Genomic DNA, 26,828 nt, shown 5'->3' on the forward strand with positions numbered 1-26,828 from the left:
CTCACTTTTTAGATTAGAGTCAATCTAAACATCATGGCATAGACAGAGAACACAGGGGCCAACACCTTCAACATATTGTCTAGCTATCACCATTGTTAACAGCTAACCCGAGAATGCAACTTTGTAAAAATAACTTTTGTGACTTACACATGAAAGAAGTGAAACTATCACTGTATTCTAACAGATGAAAGGCTTAACAGACAATCAATTTTTCAATGTATAATTTCAGTTACATCACACTGTAAATTTTTGCTATAAATTCTGTGTTAGGATTGAGCCCTGCATTATCACCTGATGAAGGAGCGTCGCTCCGAAAGCTAGTGTGCTTCCAATTAAACCTGTTGGACTATAACCTGGTGTTGTGTGATTTTTAACATATTAGCAAAAGTAGCTGGGAAGACAGGATCAAGTTGATAGGATCAAGACCATTCCGCAGAACATTAGATCATGGAGCCAAGCAGCAAAAAGATTATTTTAACTTTTGTTTTGTGCAATGAAACAGGTTTAATTCATAATTTCAGTAAGAGCTCTTCAGCAAAAATTCATCAAAATATCAGAGAGCTTCACATCGATTTTGAGATGAGTGAATTCTAAAGCTAGATTATTAAATGTAGATAAAGTAAATTGGGAAAATAAATTGAAGGATATCACGGTAATTATACATTTGTAAACATTTAAAATAATATTTCATTAAAAAAACATATTTGAGTACGCTTGCAAAGAACATTAATGCAGATTGCATGCATTTCTATAAGTATATAAAAAGAAAAAGATTAGGGAAGATAAATGTAGGCTTCTTACAGTCTGAAATGGGAGAATTGATAATAGAGAACAGGAAAATGGCAGAGCAATTAAACAATGATTAATGTTCCAGCTTCACAGAAAAAGACACATAAAAACTTTCCGGAAGTGCTAGGAAAGCAATATTCTTTTGCGAAGGATGACTCGATGAAAATTAGCATTTTTGTGATAACAGTACACTTCAAGTATACAAATGGCATTACACAAAGTCAACATGGACTTATAAAAGAGGAATCATGTTTGACAAACCTCCCAAATACTTTGAGGATGTAACTAGTAGAATGGATGAGGGAGAACTGGGGATATGGTATATTTGGGTTTGAAAGCTTGTTATTGTGCAAAATCAAAGCATACGGATTGAAGGCGATCAAATGTAGTATTTCTATATTTGATTACGACACAAAAATTCTTAGTCTGGACACAAAAAAACTGCACATGCATGAATATATTCTGCTGTTTGATATGCTGGAGAGGAGAAAGTGAGGACTGCAGATTCTGGACATCTGAGTCAAAAAGCATGGTGCTGGAAAAGCACAGCCGGTCAGGCAGCATCCAAGGAGCAGGAGACTCGACGTTACTATGGGGGGGGTGCCCAAGGGGGCTGAAAGATAAATGGGAGGGGGTGGGGCTGGGGGGAAGGTAGCTGGGAATGCGATTGGTAGATGAAGGTGGGGGGGGGTGATGGTGGAGTGGAGCAGATAGATGGGACAGAAGATGGATAGGTAGGACAGTTCAAGAGGGTTGTATCTGGGATATGGTGGAGGGAGGGGAGATGAGGAAACTGGTGAATTCGATATTGATTCTGTGTGGTTGGAGAGTCCGAAGGCAAAAGATAAGGTGTTCTTATTCCAGTCGTTGGGTGGCTAGGATTTGGGCATCCTCCACCAGCCCTGCACCTACACCTCCCCCCTCACCACCATCCAAGGCCGCAAAGGATCCTTCCATATCCAGGCAGGGATTTTCCTGCACATATAAACACCTCATCTACTGTGCCCGTTTCTCTCGATGTGGTCTCCTCTACATTGGGGAGACAGGATGCCAACTTGCAGAATGTTTCAGAGAACATCTCAGAACACACGCACTAAACAACCCCACCGCCTCGTGGCTGAACATTTCAACTCCCGCTCCAAGTCCTTCAAGGACATGCAAGACCTGGGCCTCCTCCACCGCCAAATCCTAGCCACCCGATCATGAGAGGAAAAACAACTCATCTTCCACCTTGGGACCCTCCAACCACATGGAATCAATGTCGATTTCACCAGTTTCCTCATCTCCCCTCCACTCACCTTATCCCAGATCCAACCCTCTTGAACTACCTTACCTGTCCATCTTCCTTCCCACCTACCAGCTCCACCCTCCTCTCTGACGTATCACCTTCACCCCCACCTTCATCTCCCTATCGTACTCTCAGCTACCTTGCCCCCTCCCATTTATCTGTCAGCTCCCTTGGCCCACAAGCCTCATTCCTGATGAAGGGCTATAGCCTGATACTTTGATTCTCCTGCTCCTTGGATGCTGCCTGACCAGCTGTGCTTTTCCAGCATCACACCTGACTCTGATCTCCAGCATCAGCAGTCCTCACTTTCTCCTAAAAACTAATTTGTGCCTACCAGGTTATAGAGTCATAGAGATGTACCTCTTATGCTCACGTCCAGATCATTTATATAAATGTTGATAAGTAGTGGAAAAGTTCTTGCCAGTTAGATTGTGATAATGACAAGATATTTTCTTTGGGATGTTGAATGAGGGATAAATTTTTGCCAGGACAGGAGCAATAACTCCACTGATCTTCAAAACAGTACTGTGGTTGTTTTATTATGTCTTACAAATCTGAGCGTCAGTTACCTAAAAGAAAGCAAGACAGACAGGCAACACTTCCTAGTAGTGCATAGAAGTTTCAGTCTTTGTGCTCAAGTACCCATGATGGGATTAAACCCACAAGCTCTCACTCAGGTTAATGTGCTACTGAGTCATAGCACTACTGAAGGAATGTTCTTTTCCTGAGGATTTAGCAAATTTTTCTGATTTCCATGACTTGAAACCAAAATAAAGAGAAAACAGACAGAGTTAAAGTCATATTTGAGAATTCTCCATCATTTTTACAAGGCGGAGCATCTTGGTGGATGTTTGATGACCAGTATGGACATAATGGGCTGAAGGGTATCTTTGCATAGTGCTAAAAACTGTTTGACTCAATCTTCCACATTACCTAAGTACGGATACTTCCAAATTTTTTGGTTTGCATCCTTGGACTTTCATCAGCTAACTACAGGACTGACATTTTAATCTGCATTCTTTCCAGTTTCCAACAGTTTAACAGTTTTTCAGTATTTTTACTTAATGAAAAGAGAACATGTTCTCATAAAATTTCCTTTCAACTATCACTCAATGCCCTCAAAGTAATATTACATTACTCTCTTAAATCATTACAATCACCTCAGCTCTGATCAATGTTGTACCTACTTTAGTCTACATTTTATTACTTTCCAGTGAAAATACCAGACTGTCCCTTCACTCCTGCAACAACTCCCTTCCTCGCTTTAAAAGGGTTTAAAACATTAGCAGAAATTTCTAGAATCTCAATAATCTGATACAAATACTCAATGATAACACTTTTCTTTATAAAAGTTATGATTTTCAGTGAGAGTGTGACAATTCATGCTCAACAAACTCTCTATGTTAGACAATGCTGCATAAACAACAGTGGACATTTTTATTCCAGTAAAACAAAAAACTGGCTTATACCCAACCCACTACATATTTCTCCTTGCTTTATGTTTCATTTTCTCATTATGTTTTTGGAAAAAATGTAGTTTCAAGGGTTTTAGACAAAAATAAGCAGTCTTACCCCAGGGGGACGATGTAGTGCCGGGTAGTCAGTATGTAGGCTCAGTTTCCCACTTGTGTAAGCCACATTGTTGGCACCAGCCTTATCTTCCACTTGCCAGGTAAGCCTTTTAAAAAGAGGAGAGGCAAATAAAACTACATTAAGCCATATCATATTCTTGCTAAAATAGTTCCCTGAAATGTAGTTTGACTTAATTTGGCCAAAAATAATGAGCTTAAAATTGTATACCTTGTTCACTGCCTTTAACTGTATTTAGAGTGGTAAATTGGTATTGTGTAAAATAATAAAGTGTAGTTAGCAATGCAACAAATGTCTTTGTACTGTAACATTTCTGTCAAAAGCATATGAACTTGCTACTGGGCCCAGACATTATTGTAATGGAAATCACATAATTTAGAACTTGGTGTCTTGTTTAATTAATATTTTTGGAATTTTTCTACAAGTTTATATTTCTTGAAATTATTAACCAAATCTAGGCTAGAATTTGAAAACTGATGCTAATAGCTGCCACTGCTATTTACGCACAAATTGAACAGCAACTTCATATCAGTGCAAATATGCTGCGAAACATGAAAATCTCAAAAAAACCTGCTGTCTGAGATGCACAAAGAGGGCATCCCACTCTCTGGTTCTTCATTTCAATGTGTTGAACAGCATGACTTTTTAGTATGGTAAAAACTGACTAAACTTGGCAAAGAAAGTAGAGGCTCTCCATTTCAGTTTCAGTCATCGCATTAACAACATGGTAAAAGTTAATTATGCCTGAAAACCCCAATGGCACTGAAAATCAACTTTTACAATCAAATTTCACTGCTTTACATTTTGCTGGTGGATTTAAGCTTTAAAGTAACAATTTGTAAAAACATTTTCTTTCTGTCTTTTTCACTCTTTCAATCTAATCTTTCCGTTTTTATTTTCTGCATCTTTCTGTATCTTGACATTGGTTGCACTATCAAACACATCCTATTTCATTCCTCTCGACCCAGTGACCTCATTAGTAATTAATAATGGGGAAAACTGACAGCTTTTAATTCTCTCTGGTGTAAGATTTCCATCTGGTGTGGGATAGAACAGGGGGATTTAAATGTCCTCTGTAAACTTGAGAGTCATTATGACAGGATTCTCACTTCCAACTGGGGGACCTAACTGTGTTGGGGTTCCTGGAGATCTGGAGATTGGGTCAGGGGAGACAGTGTCGGTTTTGATGGTGGGCAATTGGTCACCAGTGTAGTCATTACAATCTCTCCTTCCAGCTCAATTCCAAATATATTAGGACCAACAGACAATCGTGCTTCAAGGGCACTATCTGCTCAAGGGACAATTATGGATTGGTAACAAATGTTAGCCCGGCCAGCAAAGCCCACATTTTCTGAAAGAATGCAATATTCAGCCCACACTAAAATAACAGTAATTGTACTTCTATTTACGTCTCATGCATTAAAATGAAGCAATGGTTAAGTCAACCACATTATTTAATATTCCATAGCATTGCACTTTCATGTCGGTCTTTATTTACCGTCTTCATAAATATATGTGATTCAAGGAATTGTAAATTACTTGATTAGAAGTACCATGTGTTTTAATTATTCTTCCTGCTTGCCTATGCTCTTTCCAGTTGATAACTTATGTTTTTTACTGAGGGCAGTATGGAATGAAAACTGTAAGGAGAAAAGCAGCAGGGTTTAATTTCAGGAGTACAATTTGCATCATATATTAGAGTATATATCAAGATTTGATAATCAAAAATTAACTTATTTTAAACATTACATTTTTTAAAAAATATACTTTTATTGGAAAATAGATTTTTAATATTACAAGTACAAAACAATACAATTCAAACAGTACAAAAAAAACCCAAGTAAAAAAAAACCAACCCACCCTCTTGTGCAAATGTATAAACATACATAGAAAAGTATAGAATAAAAACCCAAACTGGCTATTTAACTAAATAAATAACCAACAACAAACTAATAAATAGTAATAACTCAGCCCAGCCAAACAAAATGCTCATACATTCACAGTTCCTCTTCCCTGGACATTGGACTTGTAAAACACAATCGTTATGGATATATAAAAGCCTTTATTAGTGTGGCAGATAAATCTGTGTCAAGGTATTCCAAAAAGGGCTGCCTTATAAAAATTCTCAGTTTTGTGGTGTACCATATTTGTGAGAAAATCGAAGGGAATATGCTCCATAACAACCTTCCACTAACCCGACAGGCCTGGGGGGTTTTCAGATATCCAACCTGGCAAGATATTCTTTCTTGCACAGAACGTGAGAATATTGAAAAGTTTTTCTTATGCGTGTCTGGAGGAAATACAGTGGGCAGAGATAGGGTCCTTCTCCACCCTTACACCCAAAATCCTCTCCATTGCGCCCTCCACAGCATTCTAATATGCCTGAAGCCTACCACAGGACCAGAGACAATGGGGAAGAGTGCCGATACCAACCTTGCACTTGGGACATGTTGAAGATACCCCTGATTTAGATTTTGATAAACGGTCTGGAGCCAAGTGGACCGTGGGGAGAATCTTCAATTATAAAGCATGGGTCCTACTGCAAATTGATATCTTCCTTGCATTCTCCCAAATATCCTCCCATGCCTCTGAAGAGACTTCAACACCCAGCTCTCTCTCCCACATCGTGCAGAGTTGATCAAACTCACCCCAATTGATGATATAAAGTACTGACAGAAAGTGTACTCGTATCACTTTGCACCCTCCCCCCCTCCCCATGTCAGATTTGTAGGGATCAGTCAAAAGTGTGGTCATTTTTAAAATAAAATCCCTAACTTGAAAGACAATGAAAGAGGTCTCTATTTGATAACTCATACTTCCGTACTACCTGACCGAAGGACATCATTACGTCTCCCTCAAATAAATCGCTTATGCAAAACACACCCCTAGCTGCCCAACATTTAAATTCTGAATCTGTCGTACCCGGTTGAAAACTCAGCATACCCACTAAAGGGGTAAACAAAGATGTTTTGCCAATATTGCCTTCCCTCTGCCAAACTGCCCTCCATGCATTAACAGTCTTGATAATTATTAGGTTATGGCAATATTCCCTAACTGTCCTCATTTTGTCCAAAAACGGGAAACTGGTAAGGGGGCACCTTGCTTGGGAGGCTTCGATATCTAGCCATATTGAAAGAGGATCTCCACAAATCTAATTACTCATGTAGGACAAAAGCGAGCTTAGCTGGTAATTCTTAATGTCTGGAAGATCCACTCCCCCCAGTCTATGAGGCAGTTGTAGTTTAGCTAATTTAATGAGGGGCCGCTTATGATGCCAAATGAAGGAGCTGAACCAACCGTTTAGCCTCCTGAGAGTTTGCTTATTGAATATTGGGGGACCATCTGTACAGGGTATAGCAAAAGGTGGAGAGTAGTCATCTTAATAAGCGCTGTCCAACCAAACCATAAGACTGGAAGTGCCTCCCATCTTTGAAGATCTTGTTTAATTTTTTCAAATAATTGGATAAAATTGGCTTTGAACAGCACATCCAGAAACTGGAGTAATGAATATGCCCAAATACACAAAACCTCCCGTGACCACCTAAATGGGAATCTATAGTTGCCCCCAAGAGCTAGCTCCCTCATAAGACCACCGATAGGCATAGCATCTGATTTCGCAAAATTAATCTTATATCCCGAAAAAGCTCCAAACGCGCGAATGCATTGTATCAGATGAAGTACTGAAACTGCTGGATTTGTCAAAAAAATTAGGACATCGTCTGCATACAACAAAATCTTATGTAATTTTGACCCCACTTCTGGAGCTGATATATTGGGATCCCCACGAATGGCCTCCTATCGGTTGTTCAATCACCAATATAAAAAGCAATGGTGAAAGGGGACTGCCCTGCTGGCTGCCCCTAAAAATATTAAAATTGCTTGATTGTACCCCATTGGTGATGACCGCCACGAGAGGGCCACCGTAGAGCCTTTACCTATTTTATAAAGACTTCGCCCAAACCAAACCGCTCCAGAGTGTAGAAAAGGTACGGCTACCCAACTCGGTCAAATGCCTTTTCTGCATCTAGAGAAATCACCAATCCCTGTATTGACTGTTGTTGGCATGCTTGAATTACATTAAGCAGCCTCCTAACATTGTTGGAGGATCTGCAATCCTTGATGAAACCCGTTTGATCCTCTTTAATAATAGAAGGTAATACAGTCTCCAGCCTTAATGCGAGAGTTTTAGGATTTTAAAGTCCACATTTAAGAGTGAGATGGGCCTATATGAAGCACAATCTTCCGGGTCTTTCCCTTTTTTAAAGGATAAGTGAAACACTGGCTTCTCTCAGAGATGGTGGGAGACAATTATGACTATATGGATCATTAAACATATTGAGCATCGGGCCTGACAGTATACTTATAAATTCCTTATAGAATTCACTGGGAAGTCCGTCAGGACCAGGCACCTTTCCACTCTGAAGCTGCCTCACAGCTTCCTGCACTTCTTGCTCTGAAAATGGGGCATTGAGAAAGGACTGTTGTTCGGGACTCACCCGGGAGCTTCAGGTCCTTAAAAAAAGATTCCATTTTGGCCTGCCCCTCCTTATAATCCTCGGATTGGTATACCTTAGAGTAAAATCTCTGGAACGCCACATTAATCTTTTTAGGATCACAGGTTAGGTTCCCAGACCTTCTCTAATCACGGTAATGGCTTATAGGGCACTCCTTTTTCTGGCGAGATAAGCTAAGTATTTGCCTGCCTTGTCACCATGTTCATATAACCTTTGCTTTGCAAAAGCCAGCTCCTTCTTTGTCGTCTGCATCAGCACGGAATTCAATGCAGACCGCAGTGCCGTAATCCTCTGTAGCTTGACCAACGAGAATCTGTTAAAGTATGCCTTCTCGGCTGCCTTCAACCATGCTTCAAGGAGATGTTGCTGCTCACCCTTCTGCCGCTTCCTACTGGCGGAATAAGAAATAACTAACCCCCTAGCATAGGCTTTGGCAGTTTCCCAGGGGATGGATGAGCTACCAACTGAGCCTAAGTTGATGTCCAGGAATGCCTCAAATTCCCTCGAGAAATACTCCACAAACTTATTATCCTTGAGGATAAAGGGATCTATTCGCCAGTACCTCAAACCCACTGTAACGTCCTTAATCTTTACCATAAAGTACACTGAAGCATGATCAGAGATGGTAATATAACCAATCGTACAAGATGCCACCAAATCCAGGGTTACTGCAGGGGTCAATCATTCTTTGTGTGACATCTGTGCAGATTGGAGAAAAATGTAAAATCCCTACCTGTAGGGTGGAGACGCCTCCAGACGTCCACCAACCTTAATTCCCCACACAGACCCACTAACTGTTTAGTTTGTACAGAGGGTATCGATGGACCTTTGGGCAACCTATCCACTGTGGGATCCATGAAACAGTTAAAATCTCCCCCTACAATGATGTGCTGGGACTTGAGACTTATCAGTTTAGAAAAAGCGTCAAACAAAAATGCAAGGTGATGAGCTGAAGGGCAATAAGCATATAAAACACCATATTCTTCCCCATTTATCAGGACTTTAAGAATTACAACTGAAAATGTGTTGCTGGAAAAGCGCAGCAGGTCAGGCGGCATCCAAGGAGCAGGAGAACCGACCTTTCGGGCACGAGCCCTTCTTCAGTCGATTCTCCTGCTCCTTGGATGCTGCCTGACCTGCTGCACTTTTCCAGCAACACATTTTCAGTTCTGATCTCCAGCATCTGCAGTCCTTACTTTCTCCTTTAAGAATTACAAACCTCCCATGTGTGTCTTTAACACACTCTCACAATTTAAATGGGAGATTCTTCCTCACCAATATAGCCACTCCCCAACTTTTGGTATTAAATGATGAAAAATAAACTCAGTCAAAGCCATTCTGCTGTAATTTCAGATGCTTCTTGTCATCCAAGTGTGTCTCCTGTGACAAAGCAATATCCGCCTTCTCCTTTCTAAGACTCAAGAGTACCTTCTTCCTCTTAATTGGTGAGTGATTTCCCTTGATATTCCAAACACACCATTTAATCAAGTCATTAGTCATAACCTTCTGTAATGACATTTAAATTCCAAAGAGGAGGAACCCGAACCACAAACCGCTGAGCCTTAGTGTCACATGATCCACCAAATATAAAAACTACATGAACTAAAACCACTACATTTAACAAACCTACAAAATTATTGAGTATTAATAACAACAAAAACCAAAAAACTAACCATCATATAAAGCGCTGACAGCACTGAGTAGGGGAACTCACCCCCTGCCCAGAGGGGGCAACTACCCATTTCAAACTGCCCATAAGTAGGCATCCAACCATCCCAGCCACCTTCACTGCTCCCAGCTAGAGCTGCACCGCAAACACAAGCAGAAAAGAATAAACACCCCATAGAATACCAATATGAATAAAAAACCATTTTCTTTAAAAAAAAGGGAATACCCCTCCCATCCTTTAGTGTATCCTAACTTAGAAATTGAAAATGTACATCTCAACCGCTGCCAAACATAGTTTAAACCAAATCATTATCAATAGAGGAAAATAAAGAAAGATAAAGCTCCAACCAGACTTCCTCTGTTTCTTTTACAAAACGATAAAGACATACCCAAACAACACTATTTATACATACTGAAATTGTTCAAATTAGATTAATTTGTCCACAAAATATCTTGCCTTCTCCGACGTGTCAAAGAGATGTATGGATCCATCTAAGGTGTTCTGAAGCACCGCCGGATACCTCAGCGAGTACTGAATCCCAAGCTCCCTCAATCTTCTCTTGACACCATCGTAGGACTTTCATTTCCGGATCACCACCGCTGAGAAGTCCTGAAAGAACATGATCTTAGATCCCTCGTAAATTAGGGCCTTCGGATCCTTCCCCTGGCCTCTGGAAGCTTCCAAAACTCTCTCCTTATCCCGGTAATGATGGAACTGCACCAGGAGAGGACGAGGACATTGACCCAGACCCAATCTCCACGCTGCGACCCGGTGAGCCCTCTTTATCTCCAATCCTCTCATGCCAGCCTCCAAGTCAAGGAGTTTCGGCAGTCAATCCTCAACAAATTCTGTAGGTCGCTCACCTTCCTTACCCTCAAGTTGACCAATGATCCGAATGATTTTTCTCTTGCCCGTTTCAAGATCATCCACTTGGTCGCACAAATTATGGACCTGCGTCTCCAGGGCTTGGATCCTAATCTTGGATGAACTGGATTCAGCTTTCACCACTGTGGCCCTGTGCTCCACCTCATCCGTCCTCTTCTCCAGGTGTCCCTTCTGCAGCATGAGAGAGATTGGAGCGAGCTTCTCTTCAATCAGTTTTCCCAGCATCTCGTGAGATTTCATGAGCTCATTCACCAGGGCCTGGAAAGTAATCGACTCCGAGGATCCTGCAGGCTGAACTGCAGATCCGGCCTAGGATGCTCCTCCTCCTTTTTCAGCATCTCTGGACAGCTGGAAATGCAGGTAAGTTAATTTTTAGAAGTTTCTTGGGACTCCACGACCTTTCCGGAGTCCCAAGGTGTCACAATGGTCTGGGTTGGGCAGGTTAAAGGTTCGTCCCACTTGTGCTGTGATGCAGAGCTCTACAGTGCAATCTTCTTAGATCGCCACCATGTTGGATCCCCCGCAACATTACAGTTTATTGAACCAGTTTAGTTGATTTAGCATTGGCCAATGCAAACTGTCCTGCTAGAGTCACAGAGTCGTACAGCACGGAAATGAACCCTTCGGTCCAACTCGTCCATGTCGTACAAGTTTTTCAAGCTAGATTCATCCTATTTGCCTGCGTTTGGCCCATATCCCTATACAAATTTCCTATTCATGTATTTGTCCAAATGTATTTTAAATATTCTAACTATATCTGGATCCAATGCTTCCTCTGGAAATTCATTCCATGTACAAACCACCCCAAGTGTGAAAAGGTTGCCCTTCAGGCTCCTTTAAAATCTTTCTCCTTTTGCCTTAAAAATATGCCTAAAAATGTGTTGCTGGAAAAGCGCAGCAGTTCAGGCAGCATCAAAGGAGCAGGAGAATCGACGTTTTGGGCATAAGCCCTTCTTCAGGGTTTATGCCCGAATCGTCCATTCTCCTGCTCCTTTGATGCTGCCTGACCTGCTGCGCTTTTCCAGCAACACATTTTTAAGCTCTGATCTCCAGCATCTGCAGTCCTCACTTTCTCCTTAAAAATATGCCCCCTAGTTTTGAACCCCTACCAGAAATCAGATATTTCCAGATATGTATATTTTTTTGTTTCTTCTAACTGTTTATTAGCTGAGGGGTTTCTTGTGTGGAGGACTGTGGAAGCATGAGTTGAGTCATGGAATCTGAGAAATAGCAATATAAGAGGATGGGCACTTCAACAGCATGATAAACTTATTCTCGTTTTATAGATTTCTTACTAGTGAAATATTTTAAAATAGTAAAATTTTCAAAATACCTGCAAATTTGTTCAGGTAGCAGATTTACTGGAATTCCTGACTTCCAAAAGATTTGCTTCACTTTCTTTAAGGTAAAAGCTAGTGATCCACATGGACTCCCTCTCCAGCAAGTTCTTTATAATTATTATAACAAGGTCAGCCATGTGGATCTCATAGGATACGAGTTCCCTGATTGGGCTGTTAACCTCGTCAAATCAGGGAGCCCTGGCCGACAGATAAGTACAGAAGTGTCGTGTCTCACACCTGCACACACACACACCTTGGGTGCTGGGGATAAAATAAGCACTACCGCAGTTAGGTGGTAGTGTGGGGGTTAAAGGGAAAAGGAAAAAAAAGGAAAAAAAAAATAAACAGGAGTGGGATGGCAGCATGGTGGCTCAGTGGTTAAAAGAAAAAGAAAAAGTACAGAAGTGTCAGACATCCTGTTCACTCTGAGAGTTGGCTCTGAGTATGCTGGATCAGTGTCACTCACCACTTGTAAATAAAGGGTGATTGGTGAAGGGATGCTAGCCTCTGTGAAGTTATTTAAATGGCGACAAGAGAAAAGCACGCTCCTGAAGAAATTTGTTCGCAACAGTCATCTTTGAGTTGAGGATAGGCATTTGTGGCAGCATGTGTTATTTGGGAAGCTTGACTGGGCCCAGTATATGGAAAGAATGCAATTTTTTTTCCAGGCAAATGACATAAGAGCAGATGAAAAGCAACAAATAACTCTCCTGACAGCTTGTGGACCCACAGTGTTTTTGGTTATTAGGAGCTTAATGTTTCCTGAGGCACATGGTAGTAAAAACGTTTTTAAGAATTGACAGATTCAATTAAGGAATATTATGACCCCCAAGTCTCCTTTAATTCTGAGATACCATCAGTTTTACTCAGCAATTCAAGAACCAGGAGAATCCATTTTGGGATTTTGGACTAGTTTAAGACAACCAGCATTGGCACATGAGTTTGGTTTAACCCTTAACGAGATACTGAGAGACTATTTGGTGTGGGATTAATGATGCAGCCAAGCAAAAGCACTTACTAGCTGAAGCCAAATTGGACTTCAAACAGGCACTACAACAGGCTTTATCCTTGGAAAATATAGCAAAATACATATGAGTTGTAGGGTATTCAGATGGAAATGGACACCCTCACCAGTCGGACTGAGCTTGGGGAACACCACTTGAATGACGGCATTTGCATAGCTTCACTCGGGACATATCCTGAACAGACAAACTCTTGGTCAGTCCACAGCAAAACCCCAAAACAAAGCCAAGCTTTAGTCAAACAGTTAAAACTTTTTTTCAAGATCCACTGTAGTTGCTGCCAGTATGAAGACGTGAGATAGTAAAAGAATCCCACTAGACCCAAATTGAGTAAGAGAACTCATTAGCCAGTATCTAAGAGAGTGCACACTCTGGAAAATCCCCCTACATCTGATTTGGAACAGTTCAATTGTTTAACAACATCCAAATCAGAACAAATCAAAATAAACATCTGGTTAAATGGTCACCTGGTTTTAGCGGAGGTTGAATGCTCATAAAGAATATTGCCATTGAAAGGATCAACTTTTTCTTTTTGCTTATTATGTTAAGATCTTTCTTAACTGTCAAGTGATTTAAATTTTCTTAGCATTTGCTGTTTTGTTCCTCAACTGCATTTATTTTAAACTTCCTGATTTTATATCCTAGATTTTTCTTATTCGATCAAACTTATAGCCTTTTGTTAGTTCAGTATGGTTTCTCCCTCATGACTGGCTACAACACCTGTCAAGCCTCTTCAATTTGTTTTATCCTTTTTGTTTTATTGGAAGCCTGGACATCTTCAATGGTTGTTTTGTATCCCCAATGTCTTATTTGAATTCTTTCACTAGATCATCATTGCTAGCATTTATTTCTATAAGGACTATTTTTTGAGTGATTTACGGTCATGTGCTCTGCATCTCCAGCTGTTCTTGCAGGTCTGTAATTTTCTCTGGCATTGCGTTGAACTCAAGCTGATGATTCTGTGGTGCTCCTGCTGAGCACTGTCCATTTTACTTGCAAGCTTCTCAAGGTCGTCAACTGGATTTGTTGCATTACAATGATTATTAGAAAGTGAGGACAGCAGATGCTAGAAATCAGAGTAGAGAGTGTGGTGCTGCAAAAGCACAGCGGGTCAGGCAGCATCCAAGGATCAGGAGAATCGAAGATAAGTCTGATGAAGAGATTATGCCCAAAAGGTCAATTCTCCTGCACCTCGGATGCTGCCTGACCTGCTGTGCTTTTCCAGCATCACACTCTGGAATTAGCATGATTATACAGAGCTTGTAGTTCAACCTACTTCCTTTCTTTTCTTTTCAGCTCTTCATTCATCTTTGTGAGCTGAATAGAGGTATATCGTAAAAACATCCTCATCTTAGAGACTGTATTCTTAAAATTGAATCTGTCCTGAACTAGTTGTTCAACCTTTACCTCTTAAACTTCCAGCCGAGAAGTTCTCTGGAGTGAGGCTTGGACTTGCAACCTTAATGATTCAGGGAAAATTAATACCAGCCAAACCACAGCAGAATAGCCAAAATATGTATATGCATCATTCTGAATGATATCAAATTATATGTCTGCCACTTGAGATCTCTTTTTGTACATATAATTACATAAAATATGTGTTTTTTAATCAGAATCAAATTTGGCACATTTACTGTATTACACAAATAAAAATGGTTCATTTGCTGTCAAATGTAGCATATTGTATTATAAGAATAAGTCTTCATTTCTATGTCCTAATGTGGAAAGAATTCATTCTTGTGCCAGTTTATTATGTATTTTCTTAAGCAAAAGACAAAAAACATGCTTATTGTTGCTATCAATATAATTTGCCTTTTAAATGAAATGCCATAGGAAATCACTGTTTAACAAATCATATCTAGAATAAATTATAGTGACAAAAGTTGCATGGTGGTGGTCCCCAGAAGTCTTGGATGCACAGCCTGGAATACATCACTCAACACAAAGAAAGTTTTATTCAAACAAAGGAAATCCAGTGGAGAAGAAAAGAGCAAAGTTCCAACTTTTTGACCTGTTGAAAAAACTTCATTATTTTATCATAAACTGTGTTGCCAATGTCCAAAGCTCCAAAGGAAACTTATGGTTTGCAAAGAGTGAATTTTAACTAAGGCAGCTACACCTTATGGAAAAAAATGTATCATTACCACCACACTAAAAATATTAAAAACATTACAAGCGCATACTATTGATTTGAAGTTGTCTGCATGTTTCTGAAACTCATCTTTATGGAGTACTACCCAAATATTGTGTGGCAGGGAGGGAAGAGGAGTCATTGAATCCCTGGTGGTTTCAAAGAATAAAAATTCCAAGGACTGTGACATCTACAGTGATCCACTCATACTGTTCTGATGGAAGCCCCACACAGCCTGTTGCTGTGAAGATTTTCATAATAATTGTGAAGGGAAAGAAGCTGAATCCACTTATTCTTAGATATACTTGAAGAATCTGTGCAAAGGAGAATAATCTGTTCCTAAAAATGATCTTTTAGAAATCAGTCATTAATTATATTGACATGCCCTTGTGATAGCTGTCAAGGGAGTCTCTTCTTTATCCACCCTTATTCCCTTCCATAGCCCCAGTGAAGTAGTTCATATCCAAATATTGGCGCCAGTATGTTTGGATTGATTTCAAGCCTTTTCTTTTCAGATTTTGGCTCTGCCAAGTGTTTGCTGTGAATTATTGTACATTTACAAAAGAATGAACAAAGACTGAAGGAAAATAAATCAAAGGGCTGAATCTTACTTCCTTTTGGCTAAGTGAGTTGCATTGACTGTTTTGGAAGGATTCTTGTCACGTGGCCCTGCGAGACTCCTCACCACATCATACAAATGCATCTCATTAATTAACTACCTTACCCTATTGCATCCATCATAAATTATTCTTTTGTGTCTTCAAATATATCTAAGAATAAGTAGTTTGAAGCTGAAATACTTGGAGCTTCTTTTCTTTCATTCAATGTATGAATATTATCATATCAACAGGATGTGAGGAGTAGCTAAGGACAAGTAAACCATGTGATTAAACAGTGACTAGAGTGAGAGAATGGGATTGTATGTGCAAGGGAATGTCAGCCTTGCTTGCTGTGCACTATGAGCAGTGTAGTTGCTGTGCCATTACTCTGCCTGAACGGTGATGGTGAATTGCCAATGCTTGTCTGGATGCACAGTAACATTTCCAAGATGGCACAGGTGCAAGGGTCTTTTGCAAATACCTGCTGAGCAGTGAGTCATTCTGAGCAAGATGCATGGTAAGATGGGGCTAGAATCAGACGTGTAGGATGCTTGATGCTATGACAATATTCATAATAATTGTGAGAAAGGAAAGAAGTACTTCAGATTCAAATCACTCATTCTTAGATCCATTTGAAGAATCTGCACACAGAAGAATAATCTGTGGTGGACGCAATAAGGGTGGGATAGATAATTAACGAGGTACATTTGATATATGGTGAAGAATCTCACTGGGCCATGTGAAGAGAATTCCTCCAAAACAGTTGATGCAACTCAAACTTAGCCAAAAGGAAATAAGATTGCCCTTTAATTTTTTTTTTCTCCTTCACCTTTGTTCATTTTTTGCAAATGTTCACAGCAAACACTTGGTAGAGACAAAGTTTGAAAAGGCTTGAAACCAATCTAAAATAATGACACTTCCTGAAGAAGGGTTCATGCCCGAAACGTCGATTCTCCTGTTCCTTGGATGCTGCCTGACCTGCTGCACTTTTCCAGCAACACATTTTCAGCTCATAATGACACCAATGCTTGGATATGGACTACTTCCACTGGGGCTGGGGAAGGGACCGGAATGGATAAGAAGGAGACTCCCTTGACAGATGTCACAAGGACATGTTAATATAATTAATGGTTAAATTTCTAATTATTCTCACTTAGGCACCTCTACTCTTCCCCCAATGGACACTCACATCTTGTCATTGTTCAGTAAGGGAACATCATATACAAACAGTCAAATTAAGTCCAAATATTAACTTTTACCGATAGCCAGCAAAAGTGAACACAAAGGAAGTGAGTAAGGGCTACACTTCACCCCACAGTGCAAACCAGGTTCTGGGATATTGACCAATGACTTCGACAATCCATGATGATGTCTTGCATCCACCTCTCATCCACTGGAACCAAGTGTTATTAAGGTCCTGTCTGGCTTCTAGTGCCCAATACTCTTGAGCTCTGTCATTAACAAGGACAGCTTCCTCCAGCTCAATGTCCTCATTCTTCTCCTCAGACATTTGCTTCCATTGTCCCAGCTCCTCAACATCTATCACATCAATTTGTTTCCTGCTTCATTTGTGTAGAGTCAATATACTAGGTTTGTGCTGCACACTCTGTCTGGTCTATACTCCAGAATGCTCCAAACAGCTTCAGCAGCCCTATCATCTGTTTGCCAATGACTCTGGTCACAGTGAAAGTGCCATGTCAGCTGTACGACAAACACATTGCATCACAAAGAGTACCTGCTGAGCTCCAACCCTCTTTCAGTCTCACTCATATCAACCCATTCTACTTTACATTGAATCCAGTAGACTTCATTGTCATGCTTCCATCACATATGATGCAGTGATGTTTCCTTCCTGGCACAGCACCCTTGAACATTGCACTGATAATCAGTGGCTTTGGCCAGCGTTCAACTGCTTTTAAGTTATTGCTGCTAACCTCTGCATCACTGTGATGACAATGTTTGATTTAAAGCACCAATGGCATTTGACCAGCATTTGATGTCTCAGCATATACTATACTGGTAATGTTGTAGGTGTTAAATCTTGGTGTACTTTTCAGCATGATGTCTCCCTCACCTACCCTGGATGTTGAATGACCACCATCAAAACAAGTGAGCTGTCCTGATATGCAGCCTGGTCCAAACAGTGAGCTGGGTGCCTGTCCCTGGGTGCAAACTGTCCCTGCTTCAGCCTTTCAATGATAGTTACTGGACTCTCCTGTAATGGAAGTTTGTCTGTCCTAGGCAGTCTGCCAATGTATTGGAAAGGTGCCATGATGGTCACAAAAAGTTGGCAAAAGTTAGATATCAATGTCCTTGGACGAGGGTTGTATGCAGGTGGTGGCAATGGGTCATACCCTATGATGATGTTTGGCGCTGAGCAACATGGAGACTGGTTTTAGCCAGTGGCAAGCTAGTCGCAGGAACTTGCTCTGATTTGCATGTTGAGAATTTTCTGTGACCAGTTTGTTTGGTGCATCTGGTGAGAGAGGAAGCTGCATGTTAATGACATGAGTTGTGGCATTAATAAGGTGTTTAACAATCTATAATCCCCCTTAACTGACAACTTTCTACACTGCTTGCTAAAGAAACTTGCTACACTGCTCAGCATATGCAAAGAAGTTACAGCAAGTTGCTCAAGATGGGTCTTGCTGAATTTCTTGCCTGATTCTGGGACAAATCCCATCATAGTCCACATCACTCATACTCTTATAAGATTCTGTGCAAAATTTCTCCTGCAAGAAGAAAGATATCACTAACTTTCAGCAATATGTCCGAAAAATATTCTCAGCATCAAGTTTGCCAGCTCACTCTCCTAGCCATTAATTAAAAAAAAAGCTCTGCTTATGCTTCACCAGTTAGCATTATGTTATTGAATGTTAACTTCTTCATTTGCCTCCAAATCAAGTAATTCCACCATACATTTTGATCTTTTCATGATTACCTTTAATGTATTGTGAACTGGCCGCTTCAATGCAACTTACTTTTATCATTTCCTTTTTCGCTGCAATTGTTTATTTTTTCTCATTTAATTACTATAGCTTCCATATCTATATGCATTTAATATCAGAAGGATAATAAGGTCCATCACGGAGATTAAACAATGCTGAGGAGTAGGTGGAAAATGTAGTGAAAGCATGTTTAAATAGAAGAGATTCTTAAAGGTAGGGAAGGAAGTAATAAGACAATAGCCTTGGTGAGGGGGTTCCAAGCACTAAGTGAAATGGTAAAGTGAATTGATAAAGGGAAAGTGAACAGGACACTGAAAGCTGGAAGGTGGAGGAACTTGGAATCAGAGGTAGGGTGAGATACGGTATAGAAGGCCATTCTATTCATAATGCTTGCGCCAGATCTTTAAAAGAGCTAGCCAGTTATTTCACCCTGTTGCTCTTCCCAGGTCAGAAAATCTTTCCTTTTTCATGTCATTGTCCAATTCTCTTTTGAAAGCCATTGCTGAATCTGCTTTCATTGCTCTTTCACATCATAATTGCTTAAAAACACATTTCCACATGTCACTTCTGATTACTTTACCAATCATTGTAAATCTGTGCCATCTGGTTACAGAGTCCTCTACCACTGAAACAGATTCTATTCATTTACTCAAACTAAAACCTTAATAATTAATATTGATTTGCTGGTTATATGAAAAGCAAATATTCTTATGGGAGCAAACATCTTGCTCTAGGGTAAATAGAAATGGGGTTCCTGATCTTTACTTGGTGCAGGACACTGTAATGAATGCGTAACCAGCCACTAGAGGACCCTATATCCTTGCAATGAGTAATTTGCTTTCATTAACCAATGTCCAGAAAAGTGACAGCATGTCCTGTGTCGATACATAAATATACAGCATTTGCAGATTTTCTCATGGATGAATGGTCAAACAGATTCGGGTACAATAAAGCAACTTGCTTTCAAGGGACATAAAAAGATAGGGGTCCAGCAGAGATCCGAAAAGTTCAAGATAAGCCACAGAAAGCAGTAAGGAGGAGGTTGAAATGTGAATTGGACATGATGTGCAAAACTTCAGGAGAATGATGGATGTGATCAGATTGCTGCTTTAAGAGACAGAATGGTGGACACCATCATGTGTGATTGTGGGATCACAGTAGATGAAAGCTATAGATGTTCTAGCAGTAACTTGAGCCCAGGAAGGATATGATATGATTTAGTATCTGTTTCCCTATAAATGGCCACCACTGCTAACCCAGCCCTATTCTGCTCTCATAATCTCTCAGAGAGGTAGTAATGGACTTGGTTTCAACAGGTTACTTATGATAGCTCCTGTAATGTTAAGAACAAAACATGGGTAACACAGTACTGAATGATTTAACAGACCTCTATTACAGTTTTTGATATCACGCATACATTACAACAGGCAATTGTGTTTCTGGACACAAGCTAAGCAATTCTGATGTAAACTGGAGCATTCTCCCATCAGCATGTTATGCTTCAAGAGGACTCAACAAGATGGAGAGTGACAACTTCATACCAGGCAAGGGTATCATGAGCATGTCCCTTAAATGGGTACATTATGTAGTAGCTGCGAAATATGAAGGAAAGAAGGCAGCAATGTTGGGACAGTGAATAGTACAGGGAATGAAATAGTAGGATACTGGAGCTTTTTTGTCCCCCTTTCCAAGAGTCACAAACAGTCATCTCCATACAGGATACATATCTGATCACTTTCTCTGCTTACAAATTTTTGCATCAACTGATCATTTAGAAAGTCAAAACAAATTATTTTTTTTGGAATTTGGTATTACATAACTTAGGCATCTGTAACATCCTTTGTAACGGATACCTGATGTCTTTTCCATATACATTTCTTTAATCTCTCCCAAGGTGGACTGAACAAAGCACCTGATGTAACAACACAAGATGAACTACATAAAGAACAAATTTGCATTTATTTTGTGGTTTTCAAGATTCTAGTCCCAAAGGAAATGAAATATTTTTGCTGTGTACTCACTTCTGTAATACAGACATGATAAAGCTTGATGCTTTATTTCCCAACGGCCAATGATTCAGTTACTAAACAACTTGCACCCTTAACGTAATCATATAAGTAAACGTCAGAAGGTACTTTACAGAAGCATTGTGAAAGAAAATTTGACACCTTATCACATAAAGAGATGTGACCAAAAAGCTTGTCAAATAAGTACATTTCAAGATGTTTGGACTAAAACACAGTGATAGACCAATGTCCTTCTTGTTTGCCATAGTTATGTGACCTCTGGCATAAGGCACACACACTGCAAGCTGTCATCTTATAAGCACTTCATTAAAGTCACAATACACATAAAGGCAAAATATTGCAGATGGTGGAATTCTGAAATAAACACAGAAAATGCCTGAGAAGTTCAGCAGGTCTGATAGCAACTGAGCAGAGAGAAACAGAGCTAATGCTTTGAAACCATAGACTCATCTTCAGACTCCAAAACATTTTCTCTCCACAGGTGCTGGCAGACTTGCTGAGTTTCACCAATCTTTTCGGTTTTGAGTGCACACAAGACAGTTGTGCTGTGAGCATGGAACATGGAGTCAGATATAGGACCTGAGATTGAGTGTAGAAAAGCTGTATAGATACACAACTTCTGAAAGAAGACCACAGGAAAATTTAGAATTGTAAAAGCTATTAAAAAAAAACACAGAAACAAAGAAGCAAACCACAGCTGTAACATTGGGTAAATCAAGCTTCAACTTTTCCTGCCTGGGGTGAGTCAAAATGAAAGGTGATATTAAATAGAACTGGCAAATTTTCCATGTGCAATGACAAAACTACTCACTTGCAATAGAGTCTATTTACAAGTCAGAGCAGCTAAGACTTACTACATTCATCACTGTTAGGGAAAGACTGTTTCAAAAATGTATAAATCTTAAATCTCTTTGAACAGCATAAAAAGCAGATGGCAGAAATTTAGAAAATCTTGAAGGCATACTCTGAATTTCAAGTGAACATAACTTATAGGCTTATTATGTTGAATGTTAGAGATCAAGGTGAATAAAAAAGCCTATGTAACTGGATTAACACAGTTTATAGAGACCTGTATATTTGGGCACCTGAATACTAATCTCACCACAGTTAGACAATAGACAATAGACAATAGGTGCAGGAGTAGGCCATTCAGCCCTTCGAGCCTGCACCGCTATTCAATATAATTATGGCTGATCATTCCTAATCAGTATCCTGTTCCTGCCTGATCTCCATAACCCTTGATTCCACTATCCACCGCCATTCAATATAATCATGGCTGATCATTCCTAATCAGTATCCTGGTCCTGCCTGATCTCCATAACCCTTGATTCCACTATCCTTGAGAGCTCTATCCAACTCTTTCTTAAATGAATCCAGAGAGTGGGCCTCCACAGCCCTCTGGGGCAGAGCATTCCACACAGCCACCACTCTCTGGGTGAAGAAGTTTCTCCTGAGCTCTGTCCTAAATGGTCTACCCCGTATTTTTAAGCTGTGTCCTCTGGTTCGGCACTCACCCATCAGTGCAAATATGTTTCCTACCACCACAGTGTCCAATCCTTTCATAATCTTATACGTCTCAATCAGATCCCCTCTCAGTCTTCGAAACTCAAGGGTATACAAGTTAGAATGAGTTTGTTCACAACGTGGAGAAGGAGCCCAGAAGGAGTTCAGATTTATCCACTATGTTAACAAAAAGTCTAGACATTTTAAATCCAACAATGCGGAGAAAAACAACAAGAAAAGTTGTAAATATTGTGAAGGTTATCACATAAAACAAATGAAGGCATGTCACATGGACCAAGAAGCGCTTTAACTGCAAGAAGGGAAATCATTTGCGTGCAAGTGTTTAGCTATGGAACTGACAAACAAGCCTACAAAAACTATAGAGACAATTCCTACACAGCTGTTGGCCAATGATTCTGACAAATCAAACATGAGATATCAAAAATGAAGATCCAGATCTTTCAATCTACACGTTAGGATAGATTGGCAACATTAATTCCAAAGGAGAAAAATGGTTTGCAACTTTTTTTATACATTCATGGAATATGGGCATTGCTGGCTGAGCCAACATTTATTGCAAATCCCTAATTCTCTTGAGAAGGTGGTGATGATCTACTTCTTGACTCACTGCAGTCCATTTGTTGTAGGTAAATCCATAATGCCATTGGAGAGGAATTCAAGGATTTTCACCCAATGAAGGAATGGTGATAAATTTTCAAGACAGGATGGTGATTGGCTTGGAAGGGAACTTGCAGATAGTAGTGTTTCTCATTATGATTAAGACAGCAGATTGAGAGCACCAACGAATATGAAGTATTAGACGGACACTGGAGCTCCCTGCAACATGGGCGGCACAGTGGCACAGTGGTTAGCACTGCTGCCTCACAGCGCCTGAGACCCGGGTTCAATTCTCGCCTCAGGCGACTGACTGTGTGGAGTTTGCACGTTCTCCCCGTGTCTGCATGGGTTTCCTCCGGGTGCTCCGGTTTCCTCCCACAGTCCAAAAGATGTGCAGGTCAGGTGAATTGGCTATGCTAAATTGCCCGTAGTGTTAGGTAAGGGGTAAATGTAGGGGTATGAGTGGGTTGCACTTCGGTGGGTCGGTGTGGACTTATTGGGCCGAACGGCCTGTTTCCACGCTGTAATGTAATCTAATCTAAAAAAAACATTATGAGCTTTACAGACCTGTAGAAAGATAAATTAGAACAAAAGTACAAAGAACAAAGAAAATTTACAGCCCAGGAACAGGCCCTTCAGCCCTCTAAGCCTAGCTGATCCAAAGTACTGGTGAAACCTGTCAGTCAATTCCTAAGCATCTGTATCCCTCTACTCCCCACCTACTCATGCATTTATCCAGACGCATCTTAAATGAATCTCCCGTGCCTGCCTCTACCACCTCTGCTGGCAATGTGTTCCAAACGCCCACCACCACCCTCTGTGCGAATTAACCTGAGTGTCCAATACAACAAGACCTGAACAAGATCTACAACAAAATCTGAAATTCCAGATATGAAACATGACACTAAAGCCAATCACCTTGACAAAAGATAGTTGAACACTCAGATTAATAACACTAAAAGCTTCAAAGATTTCCAGGATTTTGCAGGTTCTTTCAACTGACACGCTGATCAACAAAAAGCATGATACAGACAGTGCCTGACTGCAAAACCATAAAGGAAACCTAAAGGAAAGAAAAGTCAAAAGCAGCTTGTAAATCAGAATTAGCTGAGGAGGCTTTGAAACAGCAGTCAAGAGTGTTGTGCTGGAGGTTAGGGAGCATCCAAAGAGCAGGAGAATCAACGTTTCGGGCATAAGCCCTTCATCAGGAATGAGGGGCTGAAACAGCAGACACTGAAGAGAAATCTGATGACCCATATTTATACCATGGCAAGATCCAAACATTTTAAAGATCATGTGCCCACTTGTGTAAATAACAAACACAAAATCACACAAATGCAATGAGCTCAAATAATGCATTAGAACCATTGTTTGTACAGTGCCTAACTTGGGTAACTCAGTTACAAATAGTGCATGCAAATTTGCTTTTGTCAGTGTGAAAAGGAGTGTGTTGGGATTGAAATGTAACAATGTACAAGTATCCTTTCTCGTCTGTGATAGCCAAGTCAACTGTACCATGAGGAACTCAGGATACAGTCATTTTGCAAGCATTTCAGTAAAAACACAGTACTCATGAGACTGTTGTCCTGTAAGCACAGAACATAAGGAATGTTTTAAAGGAGGGAAGTGAGTGAGTAATTTCAGACCTTAGGGCCTAGATAGTTGAATGCACAGCCATGTATGGTGGAATAGTTAAAGTCAAGAATGCTCAATATAACCTCGCTGTATGATGAAACTAATTAGGCTGCTATACTACTTACTTAATTGGGACATCCAGCTAGTTTTCTGACACATCTCTTGATTTCAAAAATTCTCCAATTCCTTTGTTGCTTCCACAATATCTTAGTTCCAAAATTCAGTTTATACTTAGTGGTGTCAGAATCTAGAGCTAACACTGAAGAGCTGACGCTAGAGCTGGTTAATTTGGCATAAGAAATTCATTGTGAGTGAGTTAGAATCTTATCCAATAGGTGAGATTTAGTACAGGTGACACAGGTTCACCCACTATTAGAGGACTGGTGGAAAACCTGTGTTGAGATAAGGCATTACTCATTAAGATACTTAATAAGATAACAACCATCAGTATTGAATAAAACAATAGAAGATTGGCTAATGAATAGATGAGAGTTAGTATTTTTAGAATGACAAATTGTAACTAGTGGAGTGCCTAAGGATCAGTGCTGGGGACACAATTATTCACAACACATAGAGTCACAGAGATGTACAACATTCTTGGTAGTGTAGATGAGAAGAGAGATCTCGGTGTCCAGGTACACAGATCCTTGAAAGTTGCCATCCAGGTTGACAGGGTTGTTAAGAAGAGATGGAAATGTGAAAAAGCGCAGCAGGTCAGGCAGCATCCAGGGAACAGGAGAATCGACGTTTCGGGCATTAGCCCTTCTTCAGGGTTGTTAAGAAGGCATACAGTGTTTTAGCTTTTATTAATAGAGGGATCGAGTTCTGGAACCATGAGGTCATGCTACAGCTGTACAAAACTCTGGTGCAACCTCACTTGGAGTATTGTGTACAGTTCTGGTCACCGCATTATAAGAAGGATGTGGAAGCTTTGGAAAGGGTGCAGAGGAGATTTACTAGGATGTTGCCTGGTATGGAGGGAAGATTTTACCAGGAAAGGCTGAGGGACTTGAGGGATTTTTTCTTTTAGTGCCGTTTTTTTGCTCGGCGAACAGAACCACAACAACGAGCACCCGAGCTACAAATCTTCTCCCAAACTTTGAACACCTACGGGCGAGAGACGCTAAGACAAGCCAGGAAATGGGAATCCTGTGCTAACTGCCTAAGTGCCACATACGAACAACTCCGGTTCCTGCACGAATGCCGAAAGAATCGAATCCTTCCACATGTGTCAGATACAGACTACCAGTCAACAACCCACAAGCCATGGACACAGCCAGACAGAATAGATTCAGGATGCTCCAGGTAATGATTACAGATGCACACAACAGACTACACAAATACAGACAAGAAATTGCGCACCAAAAATCGTTAATTTCAAAAACCACCAATAAGGAATGGACCCGGACCATAGAACACGCCATCACCATAGTACAGAACAGGACCACACACCGCAAAAAACGGCACTAAAAGAAAAAATGGCCAAACTAACACACAACAGAGAGGACACCACAACACACTCCTGGGTTAGAAACCTCTCCCACAGACAAGGAAAGAACAATACTGGCCAAGGGACTCAACTACAACCACAGGGACGCCAAGACAGCAGACTTTCTAGCAGCACTAGAATGCATACTCAGAAACAATGGACTGACGGAAGAGACACAACAAACAGTGAGACAAAGTATCGTACCCCTGATAACAAGGAAAAGAAAAACACATAACCTCAACCCCAAGGAGAGGGAAGCACTAAAAGCACTAAGAAACGATAAGAACATAATCATACTACCAGCAGACAAAGGCAGAATGATGGTCATCCTGGACAAAGCAGAGTACATCCAAAAAGTGCAACAACTACTTGCAGATACCAACACCTACCAAAAGAGGGAGTTTGACCCCACCCCACAGCACACCAAAAGCATAAACAACACACTGAGGAACCTACAAAAAAAACGGAGAGATAACCACGTTTGACCTACAGAGAATGAAACCTGAAAGCAACAACACCCCCAGATTCTATGGACTACCTAAAGTGCACAAACCAGACATCCCACTCAGACCCATAGTATCACTACCAGGGACACCATCACACAAACTGGCCAAAAAACTACAGCAGATCCAGACACTCTATATAATCAACACAGGAATTCTTGGACATCATCAGAAATAAACGTATAGACAAGGAAGAAACTATGGTCTCATTCGACGTAACGGCACTGTTCACCTCTATTGACAAAACCCTAGCCAGAGAAACAATAACCAACCTGCTG

At 40.5% G+C, this 26,828-nt stretch overlaps 1 protein-coding gene across 1 annotated transcript in view; it reads right to left on the bottom strand.

Moving 5' to 3' along the window:
* bbox1 (butyrobetaine (gamma), 2-oxoglutarate dioxygenase (gamma-butyrobetaine hydroxylase) 1) overlaps nt 1–26,828 on the bottom strand; it is a 107,682-nt gene that overhangs the window by 47,131 nt on the left and 33,723 nt on the right. Inside the window, exon 3 of the mRNA XM_043706395.1 lies at nt 3,650–3,755. Coding sequence (XP_043562330.1) covers nt 3,650–3,755 — 106 coding nt within the window. The remainder of the gene's footprint in view (nt 1–3,649; nt 3,756–26,828) is intronic.

This window comes from Chiloscyllium plagiosum, chromosome 16 (genome assembly GCF_004010195.1).
Source record: "Chiloscyllium plagiosum isolate BGI_BamShark_2017 chromosome 16, ASM401019v2, whole genome shotgun sequence".
In the NCBI taxonomy this organism is placed as follows: domain Eukaryota; kingdom Metazoa; phylum Chordata; class Chondrichthyes; order Orectolobiformes; family Hemiscylliidae; genus Chiloscyllium; species Chiloscyllium plagiosum.